General features: G+C 44.5%; 2 protein-coding genes across 2 annotated transcripts; both read left to right on the forward strand.

Moving 5' to 3' along the window:
• The first annotated feature begins 4,441 nt into the window (after positions 1 to 4,441).
• LOC136498215 (wall-associated receptor kinase-like 6) lies at positions 4,442 to 9,642 on the forward strand. Its single transcript, XM_066494164.1, has 3 exons — positions 4,442 to 5,546; positions 7,742 to 7,846; positions 8,261 to 9,642. The coding sequence occupies exons 1-3, from the start codon at positions 4,622 to 4,624 to the stop codon at positions 9,460 to 9,462; spliced, it is 2,232 nt and encodes a 743-aa protein (XP_066350261.1). The 5' UTR covers positions 4,442 to 4,621; the 3' UTR covers positions 9,463 to 9,642.
• A 2,552-nt stretch (positions 9,643 to 12,194) lies between these two features.
• On the forward strand, positions 12,195 to 12,509 carry LOC136496195 (peroxidase 45-like). Its single transcript, XM_066491881.1, has one exon. It carries the CDS (start codon positions 12,195 to 12,197, stop codon positions 12,507 to 12,509), a length of 315 nt encoding a protein of 104 aa, XP_066347978.1.
• The last annotated feature ends 3,464 nt before the right edge of the window (positions 12,510 to 15,973 follow it).

Below are 15,973 nucleotides of genomic sequence, written 5' to 3' on the forward strand. Positions count from 1 at the left end.
CTTTACTACCGACTTCCGTTCCGTTTGTCGAATGGACTAATTGAAAATTGAGATGGCGGTAGGATATTTATTGGTCCAAAATGTGATCCGGCAATTCGCAATTTCAAATCTAGCCAACGACTTTCACGTAGTCCGTGTTAACTGCCTCCCCTCAGCCCTCACCTTGGCTTCCACCTGTTATTCATGGTGGCAACAGCAGTGGCGGCACCTCTTCCAGTGGCGTTGCCCGGCTGCTCGGTCGGAGACGTGCGGCAACATAACTGTCCCCTACGCCTACCCCTACCCCTACATGGACACCCGCCACGGCTGTTTCCGCGAGAGATTCAGCCTCACATAAGGATGCAAGCGGGCCTGTCTGCAGACACCCAGCAGGATACCGCATCATCTGCATGCAAAATTTGATTGCCCTGCAGGTTGCCCTGCAGCAACCTGCAGGCGTGTGTTAATTTGCCTGCACTTCCTGCTGGGTTCCGCAGCAAAGCGCAAGCAGGTTTTGTGGACGCCTGCAAAGCCTGCCAACTAGTACGTATACTCAAGCTTACAATGTGTCGACGACAACATGGATCTGGAGTCGCCCTCGTCTTCGCGGCAAAGACGGAAATTGGAGGAAACCCGGGGCGTGGTCTGGTAGATCCAGATCGTATTTGACGCCTTCATCTTCGTGACGCTGAAGCTCGGTGTGGACAGATGCGTTGGATGCGATGCCGGATGAGGAGCTGGAGTCGTCCTCTCGGACCGTGTGGACGGATCCTTCTTGATAATCTTCAATCCGGACCATGTTGACGATGTTGCATGGCTTCGGCTGAGATCGGTGTATAGGACACAGATCCGAGCGGCGTCGTAGATTGTACGCGTAGCTGGAGGCAGCGTTTTGCAGGCCGTAGGGCTGGACCTGGTGGTTCTCCGTCGGGACTTCGTACTCGCAGAGTCGGAGACTCGTCGCGAAGGCTGGCTAGCGACGAGCGAAGCGCCCCTCAGGAGTAGATACGACCACGAGATCTGTTCCAAGTCGCGCAGGACGACTGGTCCGAGCTGGTCGGATAGATCTGTTGTGGGGAGCTGTTACCTGCTCATTAGGTTGGCTTTGAATCGTACTTACCAGAGCTAGGGTTTCAGCGAGTTTGATGCCGACCCGATCGATGGAGTCGAGCAGGTCGGTGTTGTCGATCTGCTTTCCTCTGTAGCGGGGAAGCGGATGACGGGTTGTCGGCGTGGCTGTAGGCGTGGTCGGAGCCAGATGTACCGTGGTCGGAGCCAGATCCATCGTGGTCAGAGCCGTATTCGTCGTGGTCGGAGCCGTGTTCACCATGGTCGGAGCCGTGTTCACCGTGGTCGGAGCCGTAGCCGATGCAGGTGAAGTAGTCGTCGGCGCAGGTTGAATCCACGCCTCCTCCGTGGTCATGGCGATGGAGTCGTCGGAGCCGGTGGTCCAGGTGATCTGGCCGACGGTGAACGTGAGGCCGTTGGGCGTAGCCATGGAGCCGGAGATGATGACCATCTTGTTTGCTTGGAGAGCAGTACGCACACCCCCTACCTGGCGCGCCACTGTCGACGAAATATGGTCGGCAGTCTACCTAGGGGTATGCCCAAGGTAGTAGATTATCGGTAGACAGATGCGCAAGCCCCAAACAAGACGGTGACGCAAGACAGACACGAGGTTTTATCCAGGTTCGGCCGCCGAAAAGGCGTAATACCTACGTCCTACGTCTGATTTGTATTGTTGTATGTCAATGAGAGATGTTTTTTAGAGGGGTCCCCTGCCCGCCTTATATAGTCCGGGGGGCAGGGTTACAGATCTGAAAACTAATCCTAGTCAGTTACAATTGCCATATGTGGCCGGATAAGGATTCCTATTCTAACCAACCAGGATCCTGCTTGGTCACCAAATCCATCTTGATTCCTTGTGCGGGACTCCGATCAGGTTAACTGGGCCGCACGTCGTCTTTCGGGTGGACCGAACCCATCGATCCGGGCCAGCCTAAGCTTAGCCGTAAGGGTATAGGGGTTAATACCCCCACACAATGCAACAGACCAGAACTATGCCAACTACTAGTACGTATACAGCAAGCTTACAATGCAACAATCCAGAACTATAATGTATCCAACATCCTGGACATATGCTTACGTCATAACAATTCTTGCATAAATTAAAGGTCATAAAAATCCAGAAAATAAAGAATAAATAGGAGTATCATCATCCATCACAATATTTATCCATAAATTACAATTTGGAAGTTGTCACGCAAATCACATTCATCCAGAAATAGGTTTCCAGGCATAGGAAATTCAATTGGTCCTACAACTGGCTTCACCTGAAACAAAGACACAACTTGCCAAATCATCCACAGGAATTACCAGTATAGAGAAATCTTGCCAAAAAAAAGTGAACATGTATGTTTTGTGGACTTTGCTGCAGTTGCACGATCTAAGCAGTTAGCAAAGTTGAAGAGAAACACTTCAATTTTGGTATTAGGATCACGTCACTACCTCAGTACTAGTAAGCCCTTGTTTAGTTCCAGGAAGTTGGAATTTAGGGTTACTGTAGCACCTTCGTTTTTATTTGATAATTAGTGTTCAAACATGGACTAATTAGGCTCAAAACGTTCGTCTCGCAATTTCCCATCAAACTGTGCAATTAGTTTTTTTTTATCTACATTTAATGCTCCATGCACGGGCCGCAAACACAGGTACTGTAGCACTTTTTTGAAATTTAGGGTCCAACTAAACAAGGGCTAAATAATATTTCAGAAAACAAAGGGCGGGGGCAGGTGCAGTGCTTCTTTATATGAGAAGGGGATGAGCAGGGTTCAAAGAGATGCACACAAACAGTGAGAAATATCATGACATCATCCTCTTGAAAAGAAAGTTACAGTGCACATTTTATTGCTGTCATAAAACAAATAGGACATGCAATACTTTTAGCCCTGTTTGGTTTCTACGTGCACTCCTAAAATTCATGTCACATCGAATGTTTAGATACATGCATGGAGTATTAAATATAGATTAATTACGAAACTAATTATACAACTTACGACTAATTTACGAGACGGATCTTTTAAGCCTAATTAGTCCATGATTTGACAACGTGGTGCTACAGTAAACATGTGCTAATGACAGATTAATTAGGCTTAAAAAATCGTCTCGTAAATTAGCCTCCATCTATGTAATTGGTTTTGTAATTAATCTATATTTAATGCTCTTTATTAGTATCTAAACATTCGATGTGACATGAATTTTAGGAGCGACTAAAGAACCTACCACCCTCTTATACACTAGGGCCGACAAGAGGGGTATGTTAAGACCAAGTGTTTGGCTTTCTTAACTGAAATCACATAGTTAGTAGTATTACCGGTTTACAAGTTTACTACACAATACTACAATAGAAACTGAAGCTAGTTTGTCACAACTCTCAAAATATTACTTAATAAGGTTTTGTGAATTGAGCATATAAAGAAGCCAAATTGTACGTGAACCAGCTAAGCTGAGAATGCCAAAAAAAAAGACCATGTATGAATTGAGCAAGGTTCTGTGAATTGCAGAAAGAATCTCAGGCAAGCAAGGTTCTCAACATCACAAGCTAGTGGACAGAAAGGGGGTGGGGGCATACCCATGTAGTTGATTCTTACTGAAAATCTTCAATGTTGCTATCTGGAGTGGTAATTGATATTATGTCCAAGTAAGAAGAGCCAATAAAATTAAAATGAACATATTTTAACAAATCTAAGGCCTCGTTCATGTGCCCTTAAACCCGACTTAATTCGCTTATTTTTTCATCCAAAACAATATTTTTTTTTCACAAATTTTTCCGGCCTTTCTTCAAATCATCCGAATTCGTTCAGAATTCAGACAAACGATCGTGCCTGTAAACACATAAAAAGTTAGGAACTTTTACGTGTTTCATCCCTCACATCACACGAGAGACGAGACGCCGGGCCAGCCAGTACCCAGTAGCCACCGAGGCTCCACGTGGGCGGTGGGCGGCGCCGTGGAAGTCTTCGGCATCTGTCAAAGTCAAATGATGTGCGACAGCACTGCCATTTCCCTGCTCACTACGACACTTGCCTAGTGGAGCGGTCATTTTTTTTTTCTCTTTACGTGGCGAAATTTTTTACAAAATAATACTGCAGCGCTTTTTGTTGTTATTTAATAATTAGTATTCAATCATAGTTTAATTAGGCTTAAAAAAATCGTCTCGTAAATTTCGTCTAAACTGTATAATTAGTTTTATTTTTTATTTATATTTAATGCTTCATGTGTGCAAAGATTTAATGTGACGGTGAATTTTAAAAAAATTTGGCATTTTGGAAGAGAATTAAACTAGACCCTGGCTGATTTCGCGAAGATGATGCTCGTCGATTTCCTCTGCCCACCATCTTCCGGCGAAACGAAGAGGTTCGTTCGCGCCCGTCAAGCACTCCCCCGTCAAGCACTCCCCCGCAGAAACAAGAAGAGGTTCGTTCGTCAAGTACTCCCAGCGCGCCCGTCAAGCACTCCCCCACAGAAACAAGAAGAGGTTCGTTCGTCAAGCACTCCCCCGCAGAAACAAGAAGAGGTTCGTTCGCGCTGACGCTGAGGCTGAGCGACGATGGTTCCCATCTTCCGGTGAGCGACGATCGGATGGATGTCGCTTCAGCTCCTGGCGGCAGCAGCACTGGCACTAGCAGGGCCGCCAGTAACCCTGCCTGGCTGCCGGGAGAGCTGCGGCGAAGTAAGCGTGCCGTACCCCTTCGGCATCGGCGTCGGCTGCTTCCACGAGGGTTTCGGCCTCACCTGCGACGACACGCAGCAGCCGCCCAAGCTGCTGCTCTTGGGCGACGGTGTGGAGGTGGAGGTGCTCGACATCTCCTTGCCGGACAGCACGGTACGCATCAACAGCAACGTTTTGTTTTCAGCCTCTGACTCTGATTCTCCAGAGTTCAATGGCACGTGGTCTCTCCCACATGCCTCTGGGCCCTTCGTGGTGTCCATCACATTCAACTGGTTCGTGGCCGTCGGTTGCAACATCTTCGCGCAGCTCATCCCTGTCGGCTCAGAGAAAAACACCAGCATCTGCGGCGCCATGTGCGTCGGCAATATGTTGGATGATGCCATGTCAGCTTGTTCGGGTATTGGCCTCTGCCGCACACCCATCAAAGGGTTGTCCCCTTCGTACTCTATAAAAGTTCTGTCCGTGCAAAGATCGACGCCTACATCTCGGCTGCTGGACACAACACATGCAGCTGCGTTCATAGTTGACAGGGAATGGTACAGAATTTACGGATACGACATGCCCAGCAATATCACTTCCTTGGATTATTGGCCGCAGAGCGTTCCGGCAGTGCTGGAGTGGTGGTTCGATTTGAGCCGTGCTCAGGACCTGTACTTGTTCTCGGGATTGGATGACCCCCGTGGCAACAGATGCATAAGCAGCAACAGCTTCGCCTACTACATAGACGACGCAAACCATACATCACAGATGCAACAGCTTCGCCTACTACATAAGCGAATACGGTGCAACTGTTCCCAAGGATATGAAGGGAATCCATACATCACACATGGATGCCAAGGTACTGCTTTCATGTATTCTTGCGATCATGTACGTAGCGAATCATTGACACTTGTCTTAGCTAACACTAGCCCATCAATCAGTGCTCGCACGTGCTAGTATCTTAGAATATATAAGCATTAGTTTTTATTAAATACCTCTGACAAACATTATATTAAATTGTATATTTTATGCTAGTATCTTAGAATATATAAGCATTAGTTTTTATTTAATACCTCTGACTAATAAAAACATTATATTAAATTGTATATTTTATTTGTTCATTTTTGACAATAGGCATAACGATACTCGGTAGTCTCTATCTAGTTATGATAAACTTATAAATTATTAATCTATATTTTTTTTCATCCATATCCATAGTTTTTTCCCATTTACGTGGCACCTCTGAGTATCTTGACATGCATTTAGTTAGAATCTTACCTTAAGCTATGGTACCTCTTGCTGTAGGCCATATCTTATGACGCCATGAATCTAAAATTTGTTTTTTTAATATTAATTGTACTGATTTCTATAGATTTTTTTATCTCTAATTTAAGTTAAAACTCTTGTGATTACTGTATCTTTTATTAACACTCATTTTATGCTTTTAAAAGTAAGGACTTTAGGATGCACTCTTAAGTACTATGATGGCATAAACAATTATTTAAAACATGCACAGTAATCAATGGTGATTATAGTCTACAAAATTGTTAGCTAGATGTTTCTGATTTTTGTTAGAATTTCTAGGATTTATATTTTTTTTCTAGCAGGCTTCATGAGGATTAGCATGGAGGCTCCATTATATTAAAAACATTTAGTCAAAATTTCTAAGCTTTATTGTTTCAAAAAAAAAGAATTTCTAAGATTTATATTTTTCTCCTAGGGCGGTATGTATTTAGTTAAAAACCTAGCTTAAGTATATAAGCTTTTAGTGCACCCTTTTTGTTACACCATGAATCTATGTTTAGCTTTAAAGTTTTGAGTTAGTTGTTGCAATTTTTTTATCCACATGTTTAAGTTGAAACTCTAGTGCTTGTTGTATCTTTTATTTAGGTCCTAGATTACCCTATTATTCTTACATTTCAGCTTGCACCATGACACTCAACATTTAAATTTGTTATATGACAGAATTAAAATATGTCATATCATTGTTTCATAAAACATAGAGTGCTTAAAATTAAATTACTAGTATTGATATGGCATTAATATTTCAGTCAAAATGTATAAACTTATTTATATTAACAACTTAAGAAATTTATTATCATAGAGTATTAATATAACTTAAAGTGAACCGTCAGTGTCATTGCTATGTGTTTTGTTAAGGGAACATTTTTTCACGCTTGATAAGATATTAAAATAAATATTTATACCAATGTATACATATTTATTTGGTCTAGATGGTAGGACATAGCATCATGCTTACTTTTTTTAACTTAACAGTTGTAGAAGTGTATAATTGATAAATCTATATACCATACTTTGTAGATATTGAATTAATTTGTCATGCTAGCTTATATTAGTATTTATATGTAGATTGTTGCGACCTATTTTTTGTTTATTTTGTGAGGACCGAGGTGGGTAATTCAGATACAAATTAAAATGTGCTACTTTATATTGTTCCACAACATATATAGGTAATTTGAATGCAAATGTAGTGATTATTTTGCATTTTCTCCATAATGGCAGAGGTGGTTGATTAGATACAAGTTATGGGGTTATTTTGAATTATCTTCTATAATGGTAAAGGTAGGTAATTTAGATGCAATTTAGGGATTATTTTGAATCATCATTGATAATGGCAGTGGTGGGTAATTTCTATACAAATTCAGGGGTTATTCCAAATTATCTTTTAAAATGGCAGACATGGGTAATTTAGATGCAAAATTCGAGGTCACTTTATGTATTTTTCATAATAATAGAGGTGAGTAATTTAAAAAAGATCTAAATAGACCCGATGGCAATTATTGACGATGATGATTGCTCTACCAAATTTAAGGTTAGATGCTTCTGATTATTATGAAAATTTCTAGGATTTATCATTTTTTCTAGCACATCTTATGAGAATTAATGTGAAGGCTCCATTAAAGCCTATAATTAGTCATAGTAAGATAATAATTGCTCCACTTTTGTCTATACACATTTTCAAGAAGAAGAAAAATATTATGACTTTCTAATGTACCACTGGTTTTTCACCTATATAATCTTTTCCCGTTTCAGATATCAATGAGTGCTTACAGCCGAAGGTAACATGCCGTGGAACCTGCGTCAATGTGCCAGGAACATACACATGCTCACCAAAGAAAAGCATCAGGAGCCTTCCAGGTACCAAATACATCTTGCTTGAAATAATTTTTTCCTTCAACGCGTACGACGTATCTCGTGTTCCTCCAGTGACACTGATGAACCACCTGCCTAGGATAATCCACCATGTATATGAAGGGCACACAATAAAAATGATTGGCTTGGCTAAAAAATTCTAATATTTCTCCGCAGTAAACCATGTGGCTGGAAAAAATAAACTAAATCCCCCCCCCCCCCCCCCCCCCCCAAACAAATGTTCCCTATGCTTTTAAATATAGCCGCCTAGGACAAGCTAATTTGTTCAAAGACTAATTACCTTGTCCTAACATCATACAACTAAAATCAAAAGGAGTATTAACATTCTATATGGTACAATTTAGTAATTTGAAAAGTTCCTCATATATGTATTGTAAACCTTTGGGTTATCTTCTACAGGTTTAATCACTGTAATAGCAATCAGTGGTGGTTTTGGACTACTATTTTCACTTCTTGGTGTTACCAAAGTCTCCAAAAAACTTAAGCAACGAAGTGCCAGGAAGCTGAAACAAAAGTTTTTCAAGAGAAACCATGGATTGCTTCTCGAACAATTGATCTCTTCAAACAAAGATATAGCCGAAAGGACGAAGGTTTTCAGCTTAGAAGAGCTAGAGCAAGCAACCAATAAATTTGATCATAATCGAATCCTTGGTGGTGGAGGCCATGGCACAGTATATAAAGGCATTTTAACCGATCAACGTGTTGTGGCCATAAAAAGGTCCAAAATTGTGGTTCAAAGGGAAATCGATCAATTCATAAATGAGGTCGTCATACTTTCACAAACTAACGACAGAAATGTGGTGAAGCTCTTTGGTTGTTGCCTCGAGACTGAAGTTCCCTTACTAGTTTTTGAGTTCATATCAAATGGGACCTTATCCTATCATCTTCATGGACAAAGCAAAAGCTCTTTGCCATGGAGAGATAGATTGAGGATTGCACTAGAAATTGCAAGGGCAATCGCATATCTACATTGTGCAGCTTCCATATCGGTGTTCCATAGAGATATCAAATCTGCAAATATACTGCTTACTGATACTTTAATAGCAAAAGTGTCAGACTTTGGAGCTTCAAGGTCAATTTCAATAGATGAAACAGGAATACATACGGCCATCCAAGGAACTCATGGTTACCTTGATCCTGAATATTATTACACTAGTCAACTCACCGACAAGAGTGATGTGTACAGCTTTGGTGTAATCTTAGCAGAGCTACTAACAAGTGTTAAACCGGTATTCTCTACTCATTCGTCAGAAGTCAAAAGCCTAGCATCACACTTCGTGTCTGTGATAAAAGACTATCGTTTGTTAGATATTCTAGACACACAAATTGTTGAAGAGGGAGGGGCTAAAGATGCCGAGGTTGTTGCAAGGCTTGCAGAAGCATGCTTAAGCTTAAAAGGTGAAGAAAGGCCTACAATGAGGCAAGTGGAGACAACACTTGAAGATGTGCTAGGATCAAAGGTCCACTCCAGTTCTCAAGTTTCAAGGACAATTCAAATTGTTCTTAAAGATCAGACACACAACCGAAGCAAAGGCAATGAAGGAACTAGACTATACAGCTTGGAGAAAGAGTTCATACAGTCATCTGAAATTCCAAGATGATATTTGCTTTTGAGGGTTCATATCTTATTTAGTAATTTTGAGTACCATTTTACAAACTTGGCGTCAATTATAAACTTAGAGATATAGCCTTGTGCGCCTCCACAATATTATGGTTGATGTAGAACTAATAAGTTATTTACCAGTAAATAAGTGAACTTTGTTCATTTTGTTATGTATCCAGTATCCCGTCTTGTAGATGTGCAAATGGCACAAGCAAAGAGAGACAGAACGACCGACGTCGTATTTTTCCATCTTTCTTTGCTATGTTACGCTATCCTACTTGAATGTGTTGAGTTCTTGATACCTGTAAATTGATGCAGGGCTTAATGCTATAATAGAGTCAAAGTAAATCTTGGCCTCTTGCCCAGGAGATGGCCATTCAGAGATAAATCACAGCAGCGCATCCTATCTTATACGGTTTTGCAAAAAAGAAAAAAAATGCATCACTCAAAATCAAAATGATAAAAAAAAAACTAGCGGCAGGACTGTGTTGAAATGCACCAGAAAAAAACAGGGGAAGGACCTCCCTGTTCTTCTCACCCAGAAGAAAAAAGCAGAGAAAAAAAGTTTTCAGTACATGGTGCGGCCTCAAAACTCCAACTGAAACCGTGAAATGAAAGAGACTCCAGGCACGGGCTGAACACCCGATCTAGAAAAAAAAAAAAAGACTCCAGGCAACCAGGCTGACCAGCTATATTGGGTTTCAGAGCAGCGCTCATCGTTGATCAGGATTCAGAGGGACTCAGCAGGACGTTTGCAATGATAAAAAAAAGGCAACTATTCGAAACCGGCAGCTGCCATTCTGATTTTCTTTAGAATTTAAGCCAAAGCCATTTTGAATTTAAGCAGTAGTATAGGAGTATTATATACGGCGAAGTTCACCAAATATAATATGGCTGCCTGGGTGAGGCAAGCGCACACAATGTTGTGGCGTTACTGTAGCAAGTCGGCTGCTTCAGAGTTTTATATGCTGCACGCGTTTTGTTGAATAGCTAGTCATCACATCACCTTCTAATCTTCTATGATAGATAGATAATTTCTCCAAAGAAAATCTTGTTTGGTAGCGCGGACCGCGGACGATACGCGAACGCGACGAACTTTCAGCTTCCCCGTTCCATACGGCACGGCGCGGGTGTTCTGAACTTCTGATCCAACAAGAAGCGGGTCTTCAGCCGTGGTGTTTTCCTCATATCAAGGACTAGAGCAGCACTCTCAACAAGATGGAGCTGCTCTCCTCTAGCCGTTCCACGGAAGCAAAAAAGGTCGTCGCGCTAGCGTTCCACCTGTTATTCGTAGTGGCAACAGCAGCGGCGGCACCTCTTCCAGTGGCGTTGCCCGGCTGCCCGGAGACGTGCGGTAACATAACCGCGGCTAGCGTTCCAGTGGCATATGGCCTACTGTGCAGAAGCTGTGGTGGAGACTGGAGACGCGCGGCGCGGCGGTCACGTCGTAGTCCACATGTTTGGAACACATGAATCAAAAAACACATGAATCAAAAACACGAAAATAGAAAAAAACGTAGAAATAAGGTAAGTGTGTAGTAGTAAAACAGAGGAAAGGAAAAATGTAGGAAATAACTAGAAGGGGTGTTTGGAACGTAGGAATCCATAACACAGGAAAAACGCAGGAAATAACTAGAAAAAGTGTGTTGCATGAGCGAGCAAGCGTCGTAGGAAAATTTCCCTTAGCTCTGAGCACATGTTTTATTTCCTTTGTTTTGTGAGCGATAGAATCCTTTCCTCTTGAATGAACGGCATGTGTTCCCGCGTTCCAAACAGCATGTGACGTTATCAAACTATAGGAATCAACTTCCTCCAAAATTCATACGAAGATCCTCCGTTCCAAACGGGGCCTCAGGAAGTAACCGCGGCGATACGCTACGATTCTATACTGTTCTCTACTTTACCTTTAAGACTTTGTTTGGTTTGTGTCGGCCGAACATGGCGCGGCTCGCTCCATGGCTCCATCTGACGTGCCAGTAAGATTAGCGAACAAGCACCTGTGGCAGAGCTAGGATATATTTGAATAACGAGTAGTCCCTCGGTCAAAAAAACAAAAAGTGTGTCTCAGGCACAGTCGACCGACAGGGCCATCAGACGACGCTGAGAGCCGTTGGCACCTAGTCCAACGAAGTTGAGGTCGTCTTCAACCTCGCCCCCTCCTTCCCCTTCTTCAATCTCGCACGCGCCCCACTTGGTCCTCTTCTTCCTCGCCGGCGGCCACACTCTCCTCCTCGTCCTTGCCCCCACCCCCGCCCACCGCCCCGCCGCGGACGAGCCACGGCCACAGAGCTCCGGCGAAACCATCGCTCGCCCGTGGCGCCACCTTCTTACCCTCCCCGCCGCCTTGGCCATGGCGCCCCCGCCCCGACCTGGCTCGGCCGCCATCCACCGCCGCCAGGACCTCTAAACCGCCCACCGGCGATTTTGTTTAACACTTTTTGTAAACTAATTTTAAATCTAACACTGTTTATTTTTTTTTCAAAACTAACACTTTTGGCCGCGCCTATTGCCATGGCGCGGCGAAACGCCTGTGCCGCGCCATGCATGGTGGCGCGGTGGGAGGATGACATGGCGAAGACCGGGGCTGCTGACCGGTGACGTGGCAGGGTCTGCCGCGTCATAGACCACGACGCGGCACTGACGCGCCAAGGCCCACGGCGGGACAAGACCTGGACGCAGACAGAAGACCAGCCTCAGCTGCTGTCGGTGAGGATCGGCAGCGACGCGACCATGGACCCCGGCTTCACGTCGCAGCTGAACGACACCTGCAGCTCTGACCCCAACGCCTTCGCCTTCCTCGACCCCTCGCCGGTGGGCTCCGACAACGCCTTCTACCGGAACCTGCAGGTCGGCAAGGGCCTCCTGGGCTCCGACCAGGTGCTCTACTCCGATATGAGGTCGCGCAGCACGGTCGACTACTACGCGTCCAACCAGGGTGCCTTCTTCAGCGATTTCATGGCGGGGATGACCAAGCTCGGGAGGATCGGGGTCAAGACATCGGCCACCAGCGGCGAGATACGCCAGAACTGCCGGTTCCCGAACTAGTTGCTAGTTAATCTCGTCGGCAGTGCTGCCGCGACGCATTGAAACGAATATGAAGCAAATAAATGGAGTCCGTGCGCAAGTTGACAAGTTGCCACATAACATTTTCATTGGTTCATGAGTCTGCAAGTTTCGGACGACAATATTTGTTCGACATAACCAACTAAGTCCCAGGAGTGTAAGGATCCCTCGGACGTCTCTGTCTCTTCGGATTTGTAGGCAACACATTGGGAGTGTAGCCAACGTCGGTGTGGTCGCGTTGCCGGTGCATACGGCTCGTACCCTGTAAGTATATGATATGCACGATTACTTATAATCTTTATGATCGTTTGTTCATGGAGCCTACATATTTAAAGAAACTACCTTTGTTACTGCCTGTGAGGCTCCTTGGGTACCAAGTGGGGCACCACCTAGCTGAGACATGCCGATCTCGTCCTGCGGCCTATCGTCCCACTGGTGGTGCTGTATGCGGAAGCCTAGGGGTCGTTATCGTCGTCGTCCTCGTTTGCAGGGTCCTTCCCAGCGCTATGATGTGGTGGTGTACGCACTGCGGAAGCGGCACCTGTCACCGGCTGAGAAGAGCCGGCTGGTATCCTCAAAGAGCCAGAAGACGTGCCACCTGACCGCGCCGGGTAATCGGGTTCCACCCAAGGAGTGTCCATGCAGCTCAACTTCCGAGCTAGCTTTCTGCAGCTCCGTTTTACCTTCTATATAAATAGACGTTAAAGTTAGTGCATTTTCCAAACGCATATACACTAAAGAAATATTTTCAGAATGGATAAGTTTATGTTTACCTCCACAAAAGCCTCGAGAATGCCTGGCCCCTGCCCTCTAGACTTTTGAAGCCGAAACGCTGCTTCGTTGGACAGCCTTGACAATTATGTTGCCTGGGTACAGAAACTTGGTTGGACAGTTTTAGTACACATACTTAATACCAAATGGATAACAAATTGTACCATTCGAGTATCTTTCCACGTATCTTTGAAGCGGGGCTCTCTGTAGTTGTGTGTCGTCCCTAGTGGCAACGTCGTACACATCTTCGATCACACCTTCCTCGTCGTCCTCGTCAATCATCTCCTCAGTGTATGGGGGCTTGATATGTGCCCTCGTAGACCTGTGAAGCCACCGCAGGTACTCGTCGAAGGTGTGCTGGTCGTGGGGGGGACCCGCATCGACTGGCTGCCGGTCCCTGGTCTGCCACAACTGGATGTACGCGTTGTGTGTCACGCGCCAATCCTTGATCTTGTACCTCTTCCTACGGTCATACCTGCAACAAAACGATTGTTAGTTGTACCATACACATCTCTGAATTGTAGCTATGTTATTAATCGATAACGCACACGTGCAATTCTTGGTTGGTGGAGTAAAGCGGTGGTGGGTAGCCTGTCATTCTTTCAGACTGCCTGCAAACCCTGATGGGCAAGTGAATCTCGACCATGTGGAAGAAAATAAGAGGGACGTTGCAGTAATACTCGTCTAACTCATCCCTAGTGACAGGACTCAGATAGTACTGGAGCTCCAGAGCATCCTAAGGACACCAATGCACTTGAATATTTCGTAATTGAGTTAGGTTGTGATATAGTGTACATCGAACAAGACACATGTATGATAGTAAAGAGAGCGTAACCTGGTGCTGTGTCTGGATGTCGAGACAATCCGTGTACTCCCTGTACTTGCGCCTCACATTCCCTCTAACTAACTCTGCTTGCGTCCAGATATACAGAGATGTAGGGAGTGTATCCTGCCCGTTCCAATACTGCATTGAACACGATAATGAATTAGCCATTAATAATTTCATCATATGTAACTGCCTCGAAGAATATAGTGAACCAAAGTACTTACTGGTAAACCAGTAGCAAGGGGCCTCCCAACGAGCCATCGTTCCCAACACCAAACCTAGAGTTGGTAGGAGCAACCCCCAAGGTTCGCATACCCTAAGGTGCGACGGCAGGCAACGCATAGCTGTCGATACGTCCATGCCAGGACTGCACTGCCCCAGCTGTACGCCGCTATGTTATCCCACGGCTGGCGTAGTATGTCAAGAAAGATCCAGCAGATGGTGTTGCCCGAGGCGTCTAGGAATAGGAAAGCACCAAGGAAGTGCCAGAGCCACACTCTAGCGAACATGTCGATCTGAGCCTCATCAGTCTGTGGGTCTAAGTAATTAAAGCGCTCTGTGATCCACGATGATGAAACACCGGAACTTTTCTTGAAATTCACCAAAGAAAATGAGACCCGATGGCTACAGGAAAGCAATGCAAGTATTAAATAGGCTTGAATTGCTCACTTATTTTTCTTAGAAACCTCGTCGTTCGGTGGAAGAAAGCCAGTGAACTGAGCCATCAGCTTGCTCCAGTGATCGTTGTCAACTATACCTGTCACTAGAAGTCCCCCCAACCGAAGGCCAAAGATAGCATTCACGTCTTGCATGGTCAAGGTCATCTCGCCGTAAGGTAGGTGAAACATGTGGGTCTCAGGCCTCCACCTGTTATAAGAATAGAACGACTGATAGTTGCCTCAAATTTGTTATAAGAATGTTTACATACAATGAAGGCACTCGCACCTGTCTACAACTGCAGTAAGTAGTGCTGGGTGAAGGGGCGAAAGACCGTAGTTGACAACACGGACAAGCTCAAGGAAGCCGACACACCGTATGTACGGCGTGTAACGCTCGTCCCACTGGTACGCCCTGGTGTGCGTGCGGGGCCTCAAAGGAGGCAAGGCCACCTCTGCGTCGGTGTCAGTCAAGAAGTGTGCTCGGTGCGGCTCGTCGTACTCCACCTCAAGAAAGGGGTACAATGGGTGCTACATGGGAGAGGCCATTCTGTTACAAATTGATAAACAAAGGGTTAGATTATTCAAATTAACAATATTCAAATTAACATTACGTAGCATTGCAAAATTTGAACTACATGTTATGCAATAGGAACACAATATGAAAGCATATGTATATATTCAAAGTAACATTAACAGACATATTAAACAACTTCACTAGAAAAATAAGCAACTACTATGTATAGCTGTTCAGACACAAGCCAACTAGAAGATGCCATAACTGCATTTGCTATATAGCTTTCCTTTCTTTCCTCTCATGATAGCCCGTTTCCATCCATCAGAAGCGACGACCTTTCCCCACTCGCTCCCCACATTTAAGCATTTACGCCCAACTTGAAAAGACAAATTAAAGCCACGACTTCATGCTAGCGAGTACGCTAAAAGCTTCTTTGCCAACTTTAGAATGAAAACGAATACGAATAATACGGGAAGCTATTCACGGCACCGCGCTAATGAGTATGCTAGAGGTTCCGTTACTAACTGCTATACAAAAACAAATGAATGTATCTATGGGCGGGTGAACGTATCTATGGACAATTTAGGAAAACAAAACCATGGTTTCGTGCCGCTGAGTATGCTAAAAGCTTCTTTGCTATCTTTAAAATAAAAATAGATACAGATAATATAGAAAG

Source organism: Miscanthus floridulus, chromosome 12, assembly GCF_019320115.1.
Source record: "Miscanthus floridulus cultivar M001 chromosome 12, ASM1932011v1, whole genome shotgun sequence".
Lineage (NCBI taxonomy): Eukaryota > Viridiplantae > Streptophyta > Magnoliopsida > Poales > Poaceae > Miscanthus > Miscanthus floridulus.